Source organism: Megascapheus bottae, chromosome 16 (genome assembly GCF_031878675.1).
Source record: "Megascapheus bottae isolate mThoBot1 chromosome 16, mThoBot2.hap1, whole genome shotgun sequence".
In the NCBI taxonomy this organism is placed as follows: Eukaryota; Metazoa; Chordata; class Mammalia; order Rodentia; family Geomyidae; genus Megascapheus; species Megascapheus bottae.
Genome location: NC_143524.1, coordinates 47800775 through 47814905, shown reverse-complemented (window position 1 = coordinate 47814905; position 14131 = coordinate 47800775). Strand labels below are relative to the sequence as shown.

Below are 14131 nucleotides of genomic sequence, written 5' to 3'. Positions count from 1 at the left end.
CTGTGCTTGACTTAAATACAGGTGTTGACTACAAAGACCAGAAAGCACCCTGGCTCTGACATTGTTTTAGAGTAGCCAGTGGTATATGGGTGCCACCCATCACAGTAACCCAGCACCAAGGGAACTCTTGGTGTGCATAGCTTTGAACTCTCATTAGCCACAGATGACACAGTGACCAACTCCTTAGCTGGCGATGGTGTCATTTGGAGCAATCACAGATGAAAGTCATAAAAATAGAATCTTTATTTTCCAACCAGAGTCAAGATGCACAAAAGTTCAGCATCGGAGAGGCCAGTTGGCATTGTCCCCTTGCTACACAGAGTGAGTAGCTTGGGATGCAGTAGCAAGTGTGAAGGAAAACCTCCCAGTGTGGGAAGTTACCCTTTAGCTGTTCTCTTCCAAGAGCCAAGTTCACAGCAATGAGATGAATCTTTTATGGTATTTTTTTTTCTTTCACTCTGCTCCAAAGATGCTTGGCCAAAGTGGAGTGAAGAAAAGTCAGTGGAAAGAAATAATGGGAAGCCAATCATCTGGCCGTCTTTATCTTCCCCCCTAACCCCCCCACAATGTGGGTTTGGAAGCATTACAAAGTCAACTTCAGCTGTAGCCAGGCAGAGCATCCTGGAGAGAAATTGTCAGTCTTCTTGACGCTCGAGAGACTTTTGAACACAGCTTTTCCTTTAACACAGTGATGACCACAAAGAAAATCCATTTGAAACAGCACCATTTTTTAGTGGAAAGTTTGATGAAAGAAAACATTCTTTTTGTTGTGTGTTATTTAAAAATGTTAATGGTTATACCTTAGCTGTACATTTGATTGCAACCTGCACACAAGGTATCCGATTGCAACCTGCACACAAGGTATCCAATCAAGCTCACCCCCTCTATCACTCTGTCATACCCTACCTCTAAAACAATTTTAATAGCTCTCATTGTTGTATCTCTTCTATTAAAAGAAACTGCTCCGACCACATTCAGCCTCACTTACCCCTTCTGTTCACCCTCTCCTCCATCTCATACTGCTCTACATCAACAAAGCCTGTTTTACTTCCCTGTCACTCATTTTTTAGTGGGTACTAATTGCACAAGGGGTTCCACCATGGTATTTCAGACATACATGTATTATATTTGAATCATAATAACTCTGCTGCTTGTCTTTCCCACCTCCTCTTCTCCATTGATAAACAGCTCTATTGAGACACCTTCTGTCATCTTCACACATAGTTGCAATGGATTTTGAAACTGTTCACCCTCGAGCACACATTCTTTCAGGTTGGATAGACCTGATTTTGAACATATATATTATTCTACTAGCTATGTGATTTTACGCAAGGGACCTAGTCTCTTTGAGCCTCGTGATCACCATTTACAAAGTGATAGCAATTACGAATAATAGTATATTATGAATATGATGTTTGGTATTTAAAGGGTGCTCGGCAAATATTAGTGAGCTTTTCCTTCCTCATCTGGAGTTAAGGAAGGTAAAACATGAAAATCTTAGTTGCTCTCAATCATCCAGAAATGCATATTTACTTACGTGTTTGTTCATTTAATGAATATTATTTAGTACCTTGGGCATGGTGCCTAGTCAATAAGGTCTCTGTCCTCATGGACTTTGCTAAGTAGGAGGAGACAGACAACAAGTAAATAAACAAGATAGTAGGTATAATGAAGAGAATAAAGTAGAATAGTGGACTAGAAACCAGATCTGCCTGTTTTAGAAACGATCATCAGGGAAGGCCTCTCTAGATTGATAACCTGGGAACTGAAGTATGAATACTGAAAGGACCTGGCAATGCCAGCACTAGAGGGAAGAGATTTCCCTGCAAAGGATCTGTTGTGTTCATTCCCAAGCATAGATTGATCATGGCATGTGTGGAGAACAGACTCAGGTACGATGAATCCCAGGAAGTACAGACACAAAGGTGAAGAAATGAGGAAATCAGGTCACTCGCTCAGCTAACATTCATTCACTGGATTAAACATCTCTTATATGCTTGGCAATCTAAGTTCTGGACATAGAGCAGTGACCAGTTAAGGTATTTTGCTTTAGAAAATTGGCACTCTACTGAGCACAGTTCCCTGGGATCCCAAAAACCCTGCTGGGATGTTTGCATTCATTGTAAATACATCGTCTCTCTTTTTGAGGTGCACCTGGGAAGTAAGTGTTATTTTCATCATTTAAGGAAACAGGGGCTCCCTGAGGTGATGCTGTGAATCTGAAATACACTCATTGAAGGTTAGGAGGAAAACAGAATTGAGTGCCATTTTCAGGGGCCCATTGCCAGCAAGGATAGAGCCAGGACCCAAAGCTTAGACCATGTGCCAACCAAAAACTTTCCCATACCAGTCATTCCTTCCAGTTCTCACAGAAAGAAAGCATGACAGTGCATTTTCACAACTAAGGTCACCACAACCATCATAACTAAGTCAGTGTCCCAATGTCACCAGTCATGAGACTGGCCTTGATACAGTCACTTGAGTCTAGAAAGTATAGTAGAGAAGTGCTCCTTCCAGTTCTCTACACTCTGTTGGGGCAATTCTTAGCACAACAGAAACCTTTCGGGGGTGGAGGAGGGTCCTGGGGGGGGGGTCTGGAGGCGCTCAGGGCCAGAGGATGGGCAGCCTCATGTCTTCATACAGAGTCAGAAGGAATACAATGGCTCATCACAAGTACTGATCAAGCAGAACTGAGATCCAGGGACATTTCTCAAGCTCTAGAAGATTCTAACATGAATAAATAGATGACAAAAATTTTATGAAATTGGTTGTTCCATTTGATGTTCATTTAATTAAGACATTCTGTCTTTCTAATGTAAAATGTGAGCAATAGAAATTACTGGTTTGGGTCCATCAAATATAAAATGAAAACCAAATCTGGAAGGCATGGGGCCATTTCTTTGTGTTTTCTTCAGGCTCAATTTAATTATGCATTATAGGCTACCTTCAATAATAATTACAATTGTCTGCCTTGATATAAAGCCTCTTTCTGTCTTGGAGACTAAAACTCTGGGGAAATGCCTTGGGAGATTGCTTAAGTGTCATATTTGTGCATTCAACAGGCATTTTTTTGCCCAGTTCTGTCCAGTTCTGCTGAAGGTAGCATGTGTATCAATCATGATCTCTCCTCTCCTAGAGAATAGGAAAGAGGCCTTGCACACCTAATCTTGCTTTCATTAATTTCTTAAGCTATTTATTCATGTCCTTCCCCTCCCTCCTCTCCCCCACCCCCACACTCCAGTCCTGAAGTTTGAATTCAGGGCCTGGGCATTGTCTCTGAAGGTTTTTGTTCAGGTTAGTGCTCTACACCTCCACATCTATCTTTTTGGTGGTTAATTGGAACTAAGAGGCTCATGGACTCTCCTGCCCAGGATAGCTTTGAACCACAATCTTCAGATTACAGCTTACTGAGTAGCTAGGATTACAGGTATGAGCCGCTAGTACCTACCTATTTATTTATTCATTTCTTTCTTGCCTTTTTCTATGCTGGTTCCTATGCTGCTGAAACAGGACTGAGTTGAGCGCTAGCCCCAGTCCCATCCCCGCCCCCCTGGAAGACCACAGTGCTGGCAGGGGTATAGAATCCAGGTGATGTGACTCCAGATTTAGTGCTCTGACTCCACAAACCTGTCCTGACCTGAGACACTCTGACTAGACAGAATGGTATATCCCTGTCACAATTCAGGAGAAACATTCCAGAATAAAGTAAAGTCTTCCCCCAGACTCTTCACAGTCTTCTGGGCAAGATTATCCTCTTCACTGTGTGGATTAGACAAGGAAGACCCAGAAAGCTAAATCATTTCTCTGTAGCTGGATGTCAGTAGATGGAGAACTATGTGCCAAGCCCTGAGCAAGGAGCTAGGAGAGTCAGGACAATCTAACCTCAAAGAGAAGCAGAGTTTGCAAAATTGAGGCACTAGGTAGAATATGGCACATCCAGCTAACGCGCCATTGTATTTCTGTAACTCAGTGCCATCCCTTGGTTTCCAGGTATGACAGCTTTGGCCGCCTGACAAATGTGACCTTCCCTACTGGCCAGGTGAGCAGTTTCCGAAGTGACACAGACAGCTCAGTGCATGTCCAGGTAGAGACCTCCAGCAAGGATGATGTCACCATAACCACCAACCTGTCTGCCTCCGGCGCCTTCTACACACTTCTACAAGGTAAATCGGGTGGGGCCTGGGAAACTTGAGACACACAGGTGGGGAAACCCCTTTGGAAAAGGACAGTACTGGAAGCAAGCCGCTACAGGGACAGCTCAAGAACAGGAAAGAATTACTGACAGGTTTCTTTCTGTATTGCCACCTAATTTGCAAAACACATGAGCCAGAGCCTTATAAATTCTCTCAGAAGCTTCAGTGTAATATTTCCTTGGCCCATCCCATTATCATCAGAACAAAGGGGAGAGAATCCATTAGCTGCTAAATCCAGGTGACCTCACCATTCTGCTATGCTAATGACTCCCAGATTAAAAGACTCTGGCTCACCCTGGTAAAGGCAAGGACAAAGAACAGAAGTAATTATACCTAATTATGAAAAGGACTTGGTCATAGAAATTCCCTAAACCCATATGAAATGTGTTTCTCTATCAGGATTTCTCAGAAAAGAGATCCTTCTCTGTATCCAACAAATCATCCCTACCACAGGTTGGGTTTTAGCTTCTGGTAAATACATCACAGTGGTAAAATCTCATTGAGACTTGTCTACCTCAAGTGTTCTATGCGGATGTGGTGACCTAGGGTAGAGCTGGAGCTTCATGACTTTTCATATGCCTGAAAGGAAAGAAGCCACCACTAAGTAAGACCTGCCTAACCAATGACTCTGACCTCCTGTAGGCTTTGACACCAAGTGGTAAAAGGAGCTTTAGGTCAGAGCAATAGCCCCAGTACTGGTATAATGAATAATAATTTTAGCTAGACACTGGTAGCTCATGCCTGCAATACTAGCTACTTAGAAAGCTGAGAACTGAGGATCACAGTTTGAAGCCAGCCTGTGCAGAAAAGTACATGAGACTTTTATCTCCAATTAACTAGCATGAGAAGCCAGAAGTGGAGCTGTAGGTTAACTGGTAAAAGTGCCAGCCTTGAGGGAAAAATTAAAGGACAGGCCCCAGGCCTCAAATTCAAGCCCTAGTACTAGCACAAGAGGTGGGGGGAGAAACAATAACAACAAAACCAGAATCCCTTTATCCATCTACTTTGAGTATTCTTCTCAAAGGTCAAGACTGCTTTTTTATGTTTGGATAGCTTTTTCAATTCAAAAGTGTCATACTCCATTTGAAAATGTACCACCAATATAATCATAGATTTTTCAGGCAGAAGGGGGAAAGAGCACATTGCTCAATATATATATATATATATATATATATATATATATATATATATGCAGATTGTAAGACACATTCTAATTCTAGAAGCATTGTAGATAAAAAAAAGGGAAAGGCACATCCTGCAATTTAGGAAACCTGATAGCTGTTTTTCCCATTCCTTGTCTGGGCCAGGCTACTTGCCTTTCTGTCTATCAAGCTTAGATGTTCCACCTCATAGGCCACTCAGTGGAGTCTGTGAAAAGCTCTTTAGGTTTTCTCTGAAGTCTGAGAGATGGGACGTAATAAGAAGTAGCTACTAATGAGCAGCAGTCTTGGGAAGTCACAACGCAAGTGAAATGGAAGCAGGTGAGGCAGGCCTTTTGCAGGTGTGGGTCCATCGAAAGTCAGCAGTAATGGACAGAGTTGGATTCAGCAAGGAGCATCTTTAAAAAGACAAATTGATGCAGCCTTTTTCACTCTTCAAAGGAAGTAAAATACAGATTGTCAGCAAATAATACATCGTAGCATTGAGGCAGATTCTAGAATCCGTGTGTGTGTGTGTGAGGGAGAAAGTGTGGGAAGATGAAGGGGAGAGAGGGCAGCCAAGCAAGCAAGTCTCGGTGAAGACTTGCATGAAAACTATATCCTTAGACGGAGGCTGGAAGATATCTGGTTTAATCCGTGACTATTTAGTGAGCACCTACAGTTATAGCAACACTGATAGTTAACATGTTTTGAACACTTACTAGCTACAAAGTATATATTTATTATTTAAGAATGCATATTGGGGACTGAACTCAGTCCTCAGTCCCTTTTGGCAATGGTTATTTTCAAGGCAGGGTCTTGCTGGATGCCTGTACAGCCTAGACTATAATCCTCCTACTTGGGCTTTCTCCTGTTGTTGAGAATGACAGACCACTGTACCCAGCCCTAGCTACAAAGCATATTTTTAGCATTTGCTATTCACAGTCCTATTTAGTCCTCACAACAAACCTATGAGATACTTATTCTTAATGTCTCCATTTCCCAACTGGGGAACATTGAAAGCTTAGCAGCTTGCCCCAAGTCATATACCTAAAAGGATATATGAATCCAGACAAGCAGGCTCCAGAACTCAGTCTCTTGATCATTAATCTGAAGGCAATAAAGACCACGAACAAAAATAGAACAGCTCATTGTTAGAGACAGAGAAGAAATAACGAGAAATACAGGTGATGGAGGCTAGCCCTGCACCAGGCACACAAATCTAGCCAGCATTACCTAAAACTGTCTGCCAGGCACTTGCTCAGAATTCTTCCTATTCATCACCTCACTTTCTCCTCAGAGAATCCCTGTGAGGCAAAGACACAGTTATTATCTCAATGTACATTGAAGCAACAGGGGCAATCCAGGCTGTGAGCGTGGCCAACATCTCACAGTAAAACAGGGATGAAGTGAACCCCAAGCAGCGGTACCTCTCCCAGTAAGCACTCCAGTAAGAAGATACGTTCATTGACAAAATGAGAACCCCCACAGCTCCCAGCTGCCTGCCACTGATGAGATCCATGGACAGCTGAGGGGACGCATTCATTCTGACAGAAACAGGGCTTCTGGGAAGAGATGATATTCGAGCAGAGACCTGAAGGGAAGACTTGGATAAGCATCTATGATAAACAGACGAAATCTAGAAACATGACATGATGAAGGGCAAAGGAAGGAGAGTCCAACACAAGCCCAGAGACGCTGTTTGCATTTTCAGAAGCGAGTTCCATGTGCATTTACAGCTGAAATGTACTTGCTTCTTCAGAAGTTTCTTTTAGCTTGACGCCCACAGTAAATGTTTAGTTAGGAAGTAAAGGTATGGCTCAAATGGCAGAGTGCTAGCCATACACACACACACACACAAAGCCCAGCAAGAGAGACAGAGGCTCTCAAACAGTATTTAATTCCTTGGAAAGGAAAAAAATCAACAAAATAAGCACTGGGAAGCGGATACTCAAAAGGGGAGGGATGGAATCAGGGGAGGGGAATAAATAAATGAAGAGAAGAAAGGGGGAAATGTGGTTAAAGTTCAATATATATCCTACAAAATTAAGAAAGGTGATGGAAAGGTTATGTTGGGGGGGATAGGTGAGAATGTTAAAAGGGGTGACATCAATAAAATGCATCATACTCATAAACTGCTTTGTTGAATGGCAAGTCCTGTGCACAGCTACTTAAAGGTAATAAAAATGTTTTTTAAAAAACTTTTTTTTTGCCAGTCTGGGCTTGAGCTCAGGGCCTGAGCACTGTCCTTGGGCTTTCTCAAGGCTAGAGCTCTACCACTTGAGCCTCAGCACCATTTCCAGCTTTTATCTATGTATGTGGTACCGAGGAATAGAACCTGGGTCTTTATGCATGCTAAGCAAGCACTCTGCCACTAGGCTAAACTCCCAGCCCTTAAAATTCTTTTTAAAAGGCTAGGCACCAGTGGTATATGCCTGTAATCCTAGCTACTCAGGAGGCTGACTATGTATGACAGTTCAAAGCCAGCCTAGGCAGGAAAGTCCCTATGAGACTATTTATCTCCAATTAACCATTCAAAATACAAAAGTGGCTCTGTGACTCAAAGTGGTAGAGAGCTAACCTTGAGCTACAGAGCTCAGGGATAGTACCTTACCCATTCCTGCAAGGCTGGCTTCAAACCATGATCCTTAGATCTTAGCCTCCTGAGCAGCTAAGATTACAGGCATTTTTCACCTTGTTATAAAGAACCTCTTAGCACCCAGCAAAATGTGGTCTTTATTTATTTTTTTTTTTTGCCAGTCCTAGGGCTTACTCAGGGCCTGAGCACTGTCCTTGAACTTCCTCAAGGCTCACACTCTACTACTTGAGCCACAGCACCACTTCCAGCTTTTTCTGTGTATGTAGTATCAAGGTATTAAACCCAGGGCTTCATGCATGTTAGGCAGGCACTCTACCACTAGGCTATACTCCCAGCCCAATTGTATTCTTTTAAAATGTACAACTCTGCAAAGTTACATGCCCATGACAGTTACCTAATCAGTGATCAGGAAACTTTCTAAAATCTACAAATCTATAAAATACTTCCAATGGCTTTACTTTGAATGCTGGGATTATAGATAATCTCCTCTATGTATTCTGTTAGATTTTCCCTGTGAATAACGTATTACTTCCATAGATAGAGGAAGCCTGTTTTTTAAATCTCCACCCTATCCTCCAGCCTCATTCTGGGAACCTGTGTTCTGTCTCTCAGACCAAGTCCGGAACAGCTACTACATTGGTGCTGATGGCTCCTTGAGGCTGCTGCTGGCCAATGGCATGGAGGTGGCCCTGCAGACTGAGCCACATCTGCTGGCTGGCACCGTCAATCCCACTGTGGGCAAGAGGAATGTCACACTGCCCATTGACAATGGCCTCAACCTGGTGGAGTGGAGGCAGCGCAAGGAGCAGGCTCGAGGCCAGGTCACCGTCTTCGGGCGACGTCTGCGGGTGAGCAGGGCCTTGGCGACAGTGGCATCCAGAAGTCCAGGGAGAAGGTTGGAGGGAGGAAGATTTGCAGGGGGGGTGGGGATTGGGAAGGGAATCTGGAGAGTTGGGCTCTCTGGAAATTCTCCTGGGGAGCTTCAGTGTTCTTGTCCGTAAAAGGTAAGGACTAAACAGGAGAATTCTTTATAGTGAAAATTTGTTATATATCCTTCCAGTTGGCCTTGTAAGATGACTGGCCTGGGATTAGGTCTGAGTTGAATTTTCAGTTTGTATTATTCCATGAGTAAACTTCATTGAGTCTTTACCATAGAGCTTCGATTGCATTCTCCATAAAATGAAAAAGATAAAACCAATTTTATAGGTTGCTCAATGTTCAGAAGTAATATATAAGGCATCTCATACAGTCTGACATGAAATAAGTTGGTGATCAGGACTGAAGATAAAGCTAAGTATATTCCTAGCATACCAAAAGCCTAGGTTTGATCCCAGCACTGAAAAAGGGAAAAAAATGTCATCAGTAATAGCTGTACTTGTTATTACTCTTACCTTGGTGATGGTGACTGTTATTACTATGGCTAGTACGCACTAAGTTTCATTTGCTGTTTGGGACCTAAGCCACATTTTCTACTCTTTCCAGATAGAGTAATCCTTTCTAAATGATAAAAAATAGCCAGGTATGGAAGCACATGCCTATAATCCTAGCACTCAAAATGTGGAGATAAGAGGAGTCTTGTGTTTGAACCCACCTCGGGGAACATATATGAAATCTTATATAAATAAGAAAGAGAATAGGGAGGGAGGGAAGGAGAGAAAAAGGGAAAGTGGGAGGGAAGGATGATGGGAGGGAGGGAGGGACCTTGCTACAGTTGTCATATAGGGTCATTGGCCCTGTGGTCTGGCATTTTAGAGCCCTTTCCATGTATGTGTCCCGCGTCAGGCCTTCTCTGGCCCCTCCCATGTTTTTGTGGAATGTAGCCTTATCCCCAGGTCTCACTGCCAATTAGCCTTTTCTCCAAGAACACAAAGCGAGCAGACAGACAGAGGGCAAGTTAAGGAGCTAGACCTGGTTTTCTGCCCAGCACCTTGCAGACCTCAGTTTCTCATTCCCATAGAATTGAGCCAGATGTTCCCAACATCCTAGAAATCACAGGCCCATCCTCAGCAGCAGCTCAGATTTGCTCCATTCCCTGCCCTTCTGCCAAGAAAAAAATCCATTAGGCCTCCTTTTCACCTGTGGGGCAATCTAAGTTCAGAGAGGGTAGGCAGTTTTTCCAGAGTCATATAACTAGGTCTACAACAGACCCAAAAATGTTAAATGACTGTTCCTAGAGCAAATACTAGAACCCAGAAAAATAGGTTTCCTTGTTCCCTAAATAGAAAAAAAAAATTACCTCCATATCTAAAGTGAAAAACCTTTCAGGTAGTTCCCTGAGTACGGCCTAGGCATCTTTGTTCTACATGGCCTCCGAGGCCTCCCTAACCCCATCTGAATTCTCAAAGAGCCCTGTGCATACGTCTGAGGCAGTGTGCTAACTGGGAGGTTTGACCTCAGTTGGAATCCCCCTGGGACTGCACATGTAGCCTCAAGCAATTCCTCTGAACCCCAGAATCCCCCACAGACACAAGATGATAAATTCAAAGCATCTAGCTCGGTGCCGTGGATCCCAGGTGCTTTAATAAAGGGCAGCGATTAGTACTATTAGGATTTTTCTCTCTGCCGTGTGAACTGGACCAAAAGTTTCCCAGGCTTTAATTGGTCTCTCTCCCAGCCAGAGATTGATGATGCTCTAGTCGGGTGGCCACATCTCTGCTTCCTCCCAAAATAAATGGCCACCCACAGCGGCAGCATGTGGAATTAGAATGTTAGCCGGGTGTGCATCCCCATAATGGAGCTCATTTTTTATACAGCTGGGAACGTTTTTTAATAAAGAAAGATGTAAAATAATCTCATTGCTGCCACCGCCAGGCCCAGGAAGCATTGGGTAGTTCCCCAGTGATTGGCTTAATTCAATTTGATTAATTTTGCCACAAGGGTACAGCTCCCTTCCTCTAGGGTCCTCCAGCAGATAAGGGGACAACTATCTGGGTTACACAGTCCTGGAAGAGCCGTGGGAGGAGCTTCCAAAAAGCTGCTTTAAAAGGATCCTGTCACTGTTGGTAAGGCAGCCCTGTGTCATCATTTGCCCGCTCTGCAAAGAACACAGCTTCAGCCTCCAACTCCTTGGATTTTTCACAGCAATTGTCTGCCACACTGTTTTTGCTTCTGCAATTGTGTTTGATTACCCCAGGGAAAGCAACCTTATTATAACCAGGCCATTCACAGCTAAAGTCGTCTCCACAGCATCATTATAGATCTCTATTTTCAAAGCCTTGGCTTTTGTATGGGCAGAGGGGGAGACCCAAAAAGGTCTCCTTCCTCCAAGACTGACCACGATCATTTGCTGTCATTTAATGAAAGTCATTGCAGCCATTTATCCAGTGCTTTCCATGTGCCTAACACCACTAGGCAATTGACTTATAATGCTCCATTCCCACAAGCCCATGGTTCTACACAGAGGAAGACATTAAGGCTTAGAGACAGGGAAGCATTTGCCAAAGTCACACAGAAAGACACAGTTGAGGCTGGAAGCTCTACTTTAATTTCTAAGCTTTTCTCACCTCTTCTACTCCCCCCACCCAACTCCAACTCACCTACACACTTTTTTTTTGTCGGTCATGGGGCTTGACCTCTGGGCCGGGGTGTCGTCCTTGAGCTCTTCAGCTCAAGGCTACCACTCTACCCCTTGAACCACAGGGCCACTTCTAGTTTTCTGGTGGTTAATTGGAGATAAGAGTCTCATGGTCTTTAGTGCTTGGGTTGGCTTTGAACCGTGATTCTCAGATCTCAGCCTCCTGAGTAGCTAGGATTACAGGCATGAGCCACTGCGCCTGACTGTACTTTAAAAAAAAAAAACCTGTGAGTTCTACCTTCCCTTTCTTCAGACCACATATGCCATTTTTTAATTTTTTTTAATATTTTTTGCCAGTCCTGGGGCTTGAACTTAGGGCCTGACCACTGTCCTTGGGCTTTCTCAAGGCTAGAGCTCTACCACTCGAGCCACAGTACCATTTCCAGCTTTTTCTATGTATGTGGTACTGAAGAATTGAACCTGGGTCTTCTTCCATGCTAGGCAAGCATTCTACCATGAGGCTAACCTCCCAGCCCCCATTTTTTGAATTATTTTTTATGTGACCTAATTATCTACGTTCCTTTTCAATCTTCCATTTTGTCAAACTTAACCAGTGAGTTTGTGAAAGAGACAGAAAATACCCAGACCACATAAAACCAGGCAGCTACTAGAGGGAAGTAGCATTTTAAGCATCAGAGTGCCTGGCTGGCTTTCACAGTAGCCAGTGCTTCAGGTCAGATCCAGAAATGGCCCTCATAGTGATAAATTATTAACATGTGACTTGCTGCTGCCTCTGTATAGCCTGTATTTCTGGGTTGGGTGAAAGTCTAGAACCCCAAGGAAAGAGAACTTGCTCAGAGAACCACTGAATATCTCTAGGTTTCTTGAAGTAATGAGAGTTGAATCCATGCTCAATCCATCACTGGGTTCTACAACTATTACCCTCACTTCCCCAAACTTTGGGTACATTCTGGTTTTGGTTTCTTGTCAGGTATGGTGTCTGCTACAGAGTAGCTGGCACAGGTATTTATTTGCTGGGCCTCTTGGCACCTGTGTTTGAAGAATGGAGCCAAGAGGGATCTGGCTTTTTATGAAAAAAAATAATATCGAACAAGTCTATAATAACAGCTACCTAGGTGTAAGAGCAATAACAAGTTTGAGGCCAGCCTGAACAAAAATAGTGAGACCCTTATCTTCAAAAAAGTGTACAAAGGGAATGGGGATGTGACTCTAGTGCTTGCCTAGATGGTCCAAGGCCTTGAGTTCAATTCCCAGTACTACAAATAAGAAAAAATGACATTAGAAAATCTGTGACCTCTTTAATCACAGCTACTATTTACTTAACATCCAGATTGCCTATGTTCTTACCATTGTCCCATGAAATTGGCATCATTATCCTCATTTTATGGATATAAAACTTCACAGAGCCAGGGGGTGGTGGCTCATACCTATAATCCTAGCTAGTCAGGAGGCTGAGGTTTGAGGATTATGGTTCGAAACTAGCCTGGGCAAGGATGTCGGTGAGACTCTTAACTCCAATAAATTACTAAAAAAAAAAACCCAGAAGTGGAGTGATGGCTCAAGTGGTAGAGTACTGGCCTTAAACAAACAAACAAAAAACAAACGTAGAAACAGTGCCCAGGTCCCATGTTCAAGCCCCAGAACTGGCATGCACACACAAACACACAAACCGCTCACAGAACAACAAGTAATATAATCTGGAATCAACACCAAATACATCAATGCCCATGACCTGAGCTTCCTCTTTTACTCAAAAGTTCCTCAGCTCAGTTGAGAACTATGTGGGACACCAGAGCCCATCTCCCAATGTCCAAATTAACTCTCTTCCTACCTCTTCCCCAGGTTCACAACCGAAACCTGTTATCTCTGGATTTTGACCGTGTAACACGGACAGAGAAGATTTATGACGATCATCGGAAGTTTACTCTTCGGATCCTGTATGACCAGGCAGGGAGACCCAGCCTCTGGTCACCTAGCAGCAGACTGAATGGTGTCAATGTAACCTACTCCCGTAAGGGCCGAATTGCTGGCATCCAGAGGGGCATCATGTCTGAGAGAATGGAATATGACCAGGAGGGTCGCATCTCATCCAGGATCTTCGCTGATGGGAAGACATGGACCTACACGTACTTAGAGAAGGCAGGTGTCTCTTCCTCCTCCACCACTGTCCTGTCCTTGCCATAAGGAAGGTCCGTTACTGTGGCCCAACCCATGGTCAAGCCTTGCCTGCTGACTTCTGTGACCCATGAGACATTCACTTTCCAAAAGGAAATGTAATCCTAGCTCTTGGGGGGAACAGGGCAGGATGAATGTGAGTTTGAGGCCAGTCTAGACTATATAGCTACATCTTGTCTTAAAAAGAAAGAACAGAAGGAAGGAAGGAAGGAAGGAAGGAAGGAAGGAAGGAAGGAAGGAAGGAAGGAAGAAGGGAAGGGAAGGGAAGGGAAGAGAAAGGGAAGGGGAAGGGGAAGGGGAAGGGGAAGGGAAGGGAAGGAAAAAACACTCAGGAAAATGTGCTACCAAGGAGCAAGCAGTCCCAAGAGACATCTATGTGAGTCACAGTGATGGTATAGCAAATAGAGGTGATAGAATGGGAAAATACAAAGCCTTCCTAGCAGAGTGGAGTTGAGAGCAAACACTTGGGACTTGCAAAGCAGAACTAACG

General features: G+C 43.7%; 1 protein-coding gene across 1 annotated transcript in view; it reads left to right on the top strand.

Annotated features, from left to right (window-relative positions):
• The window catches only part of Tenm4 (teneurin transmembrane protein 4), a 716831-nt gene that overhangs the window by 689676 nt on the left and 13024 nt on the right, over window positions 1–14131 (top strand). The window contains exons 30-32 of the mRNA XM_090348503.1: window positions 3991–4163; window positions 8544–8779; window positions 13309–13605. Of these exons, the coding sequence (XP_090204629.1) occupies window positions 3991–4163; window positions 8544–8779; window positions 13309–13605 (706 nt within the window). The remainder of the gene's footprint in view (window positions 1–3990; window positions 4164–8543; window positions 8780–13308; window positions 13606–14131) is intronic.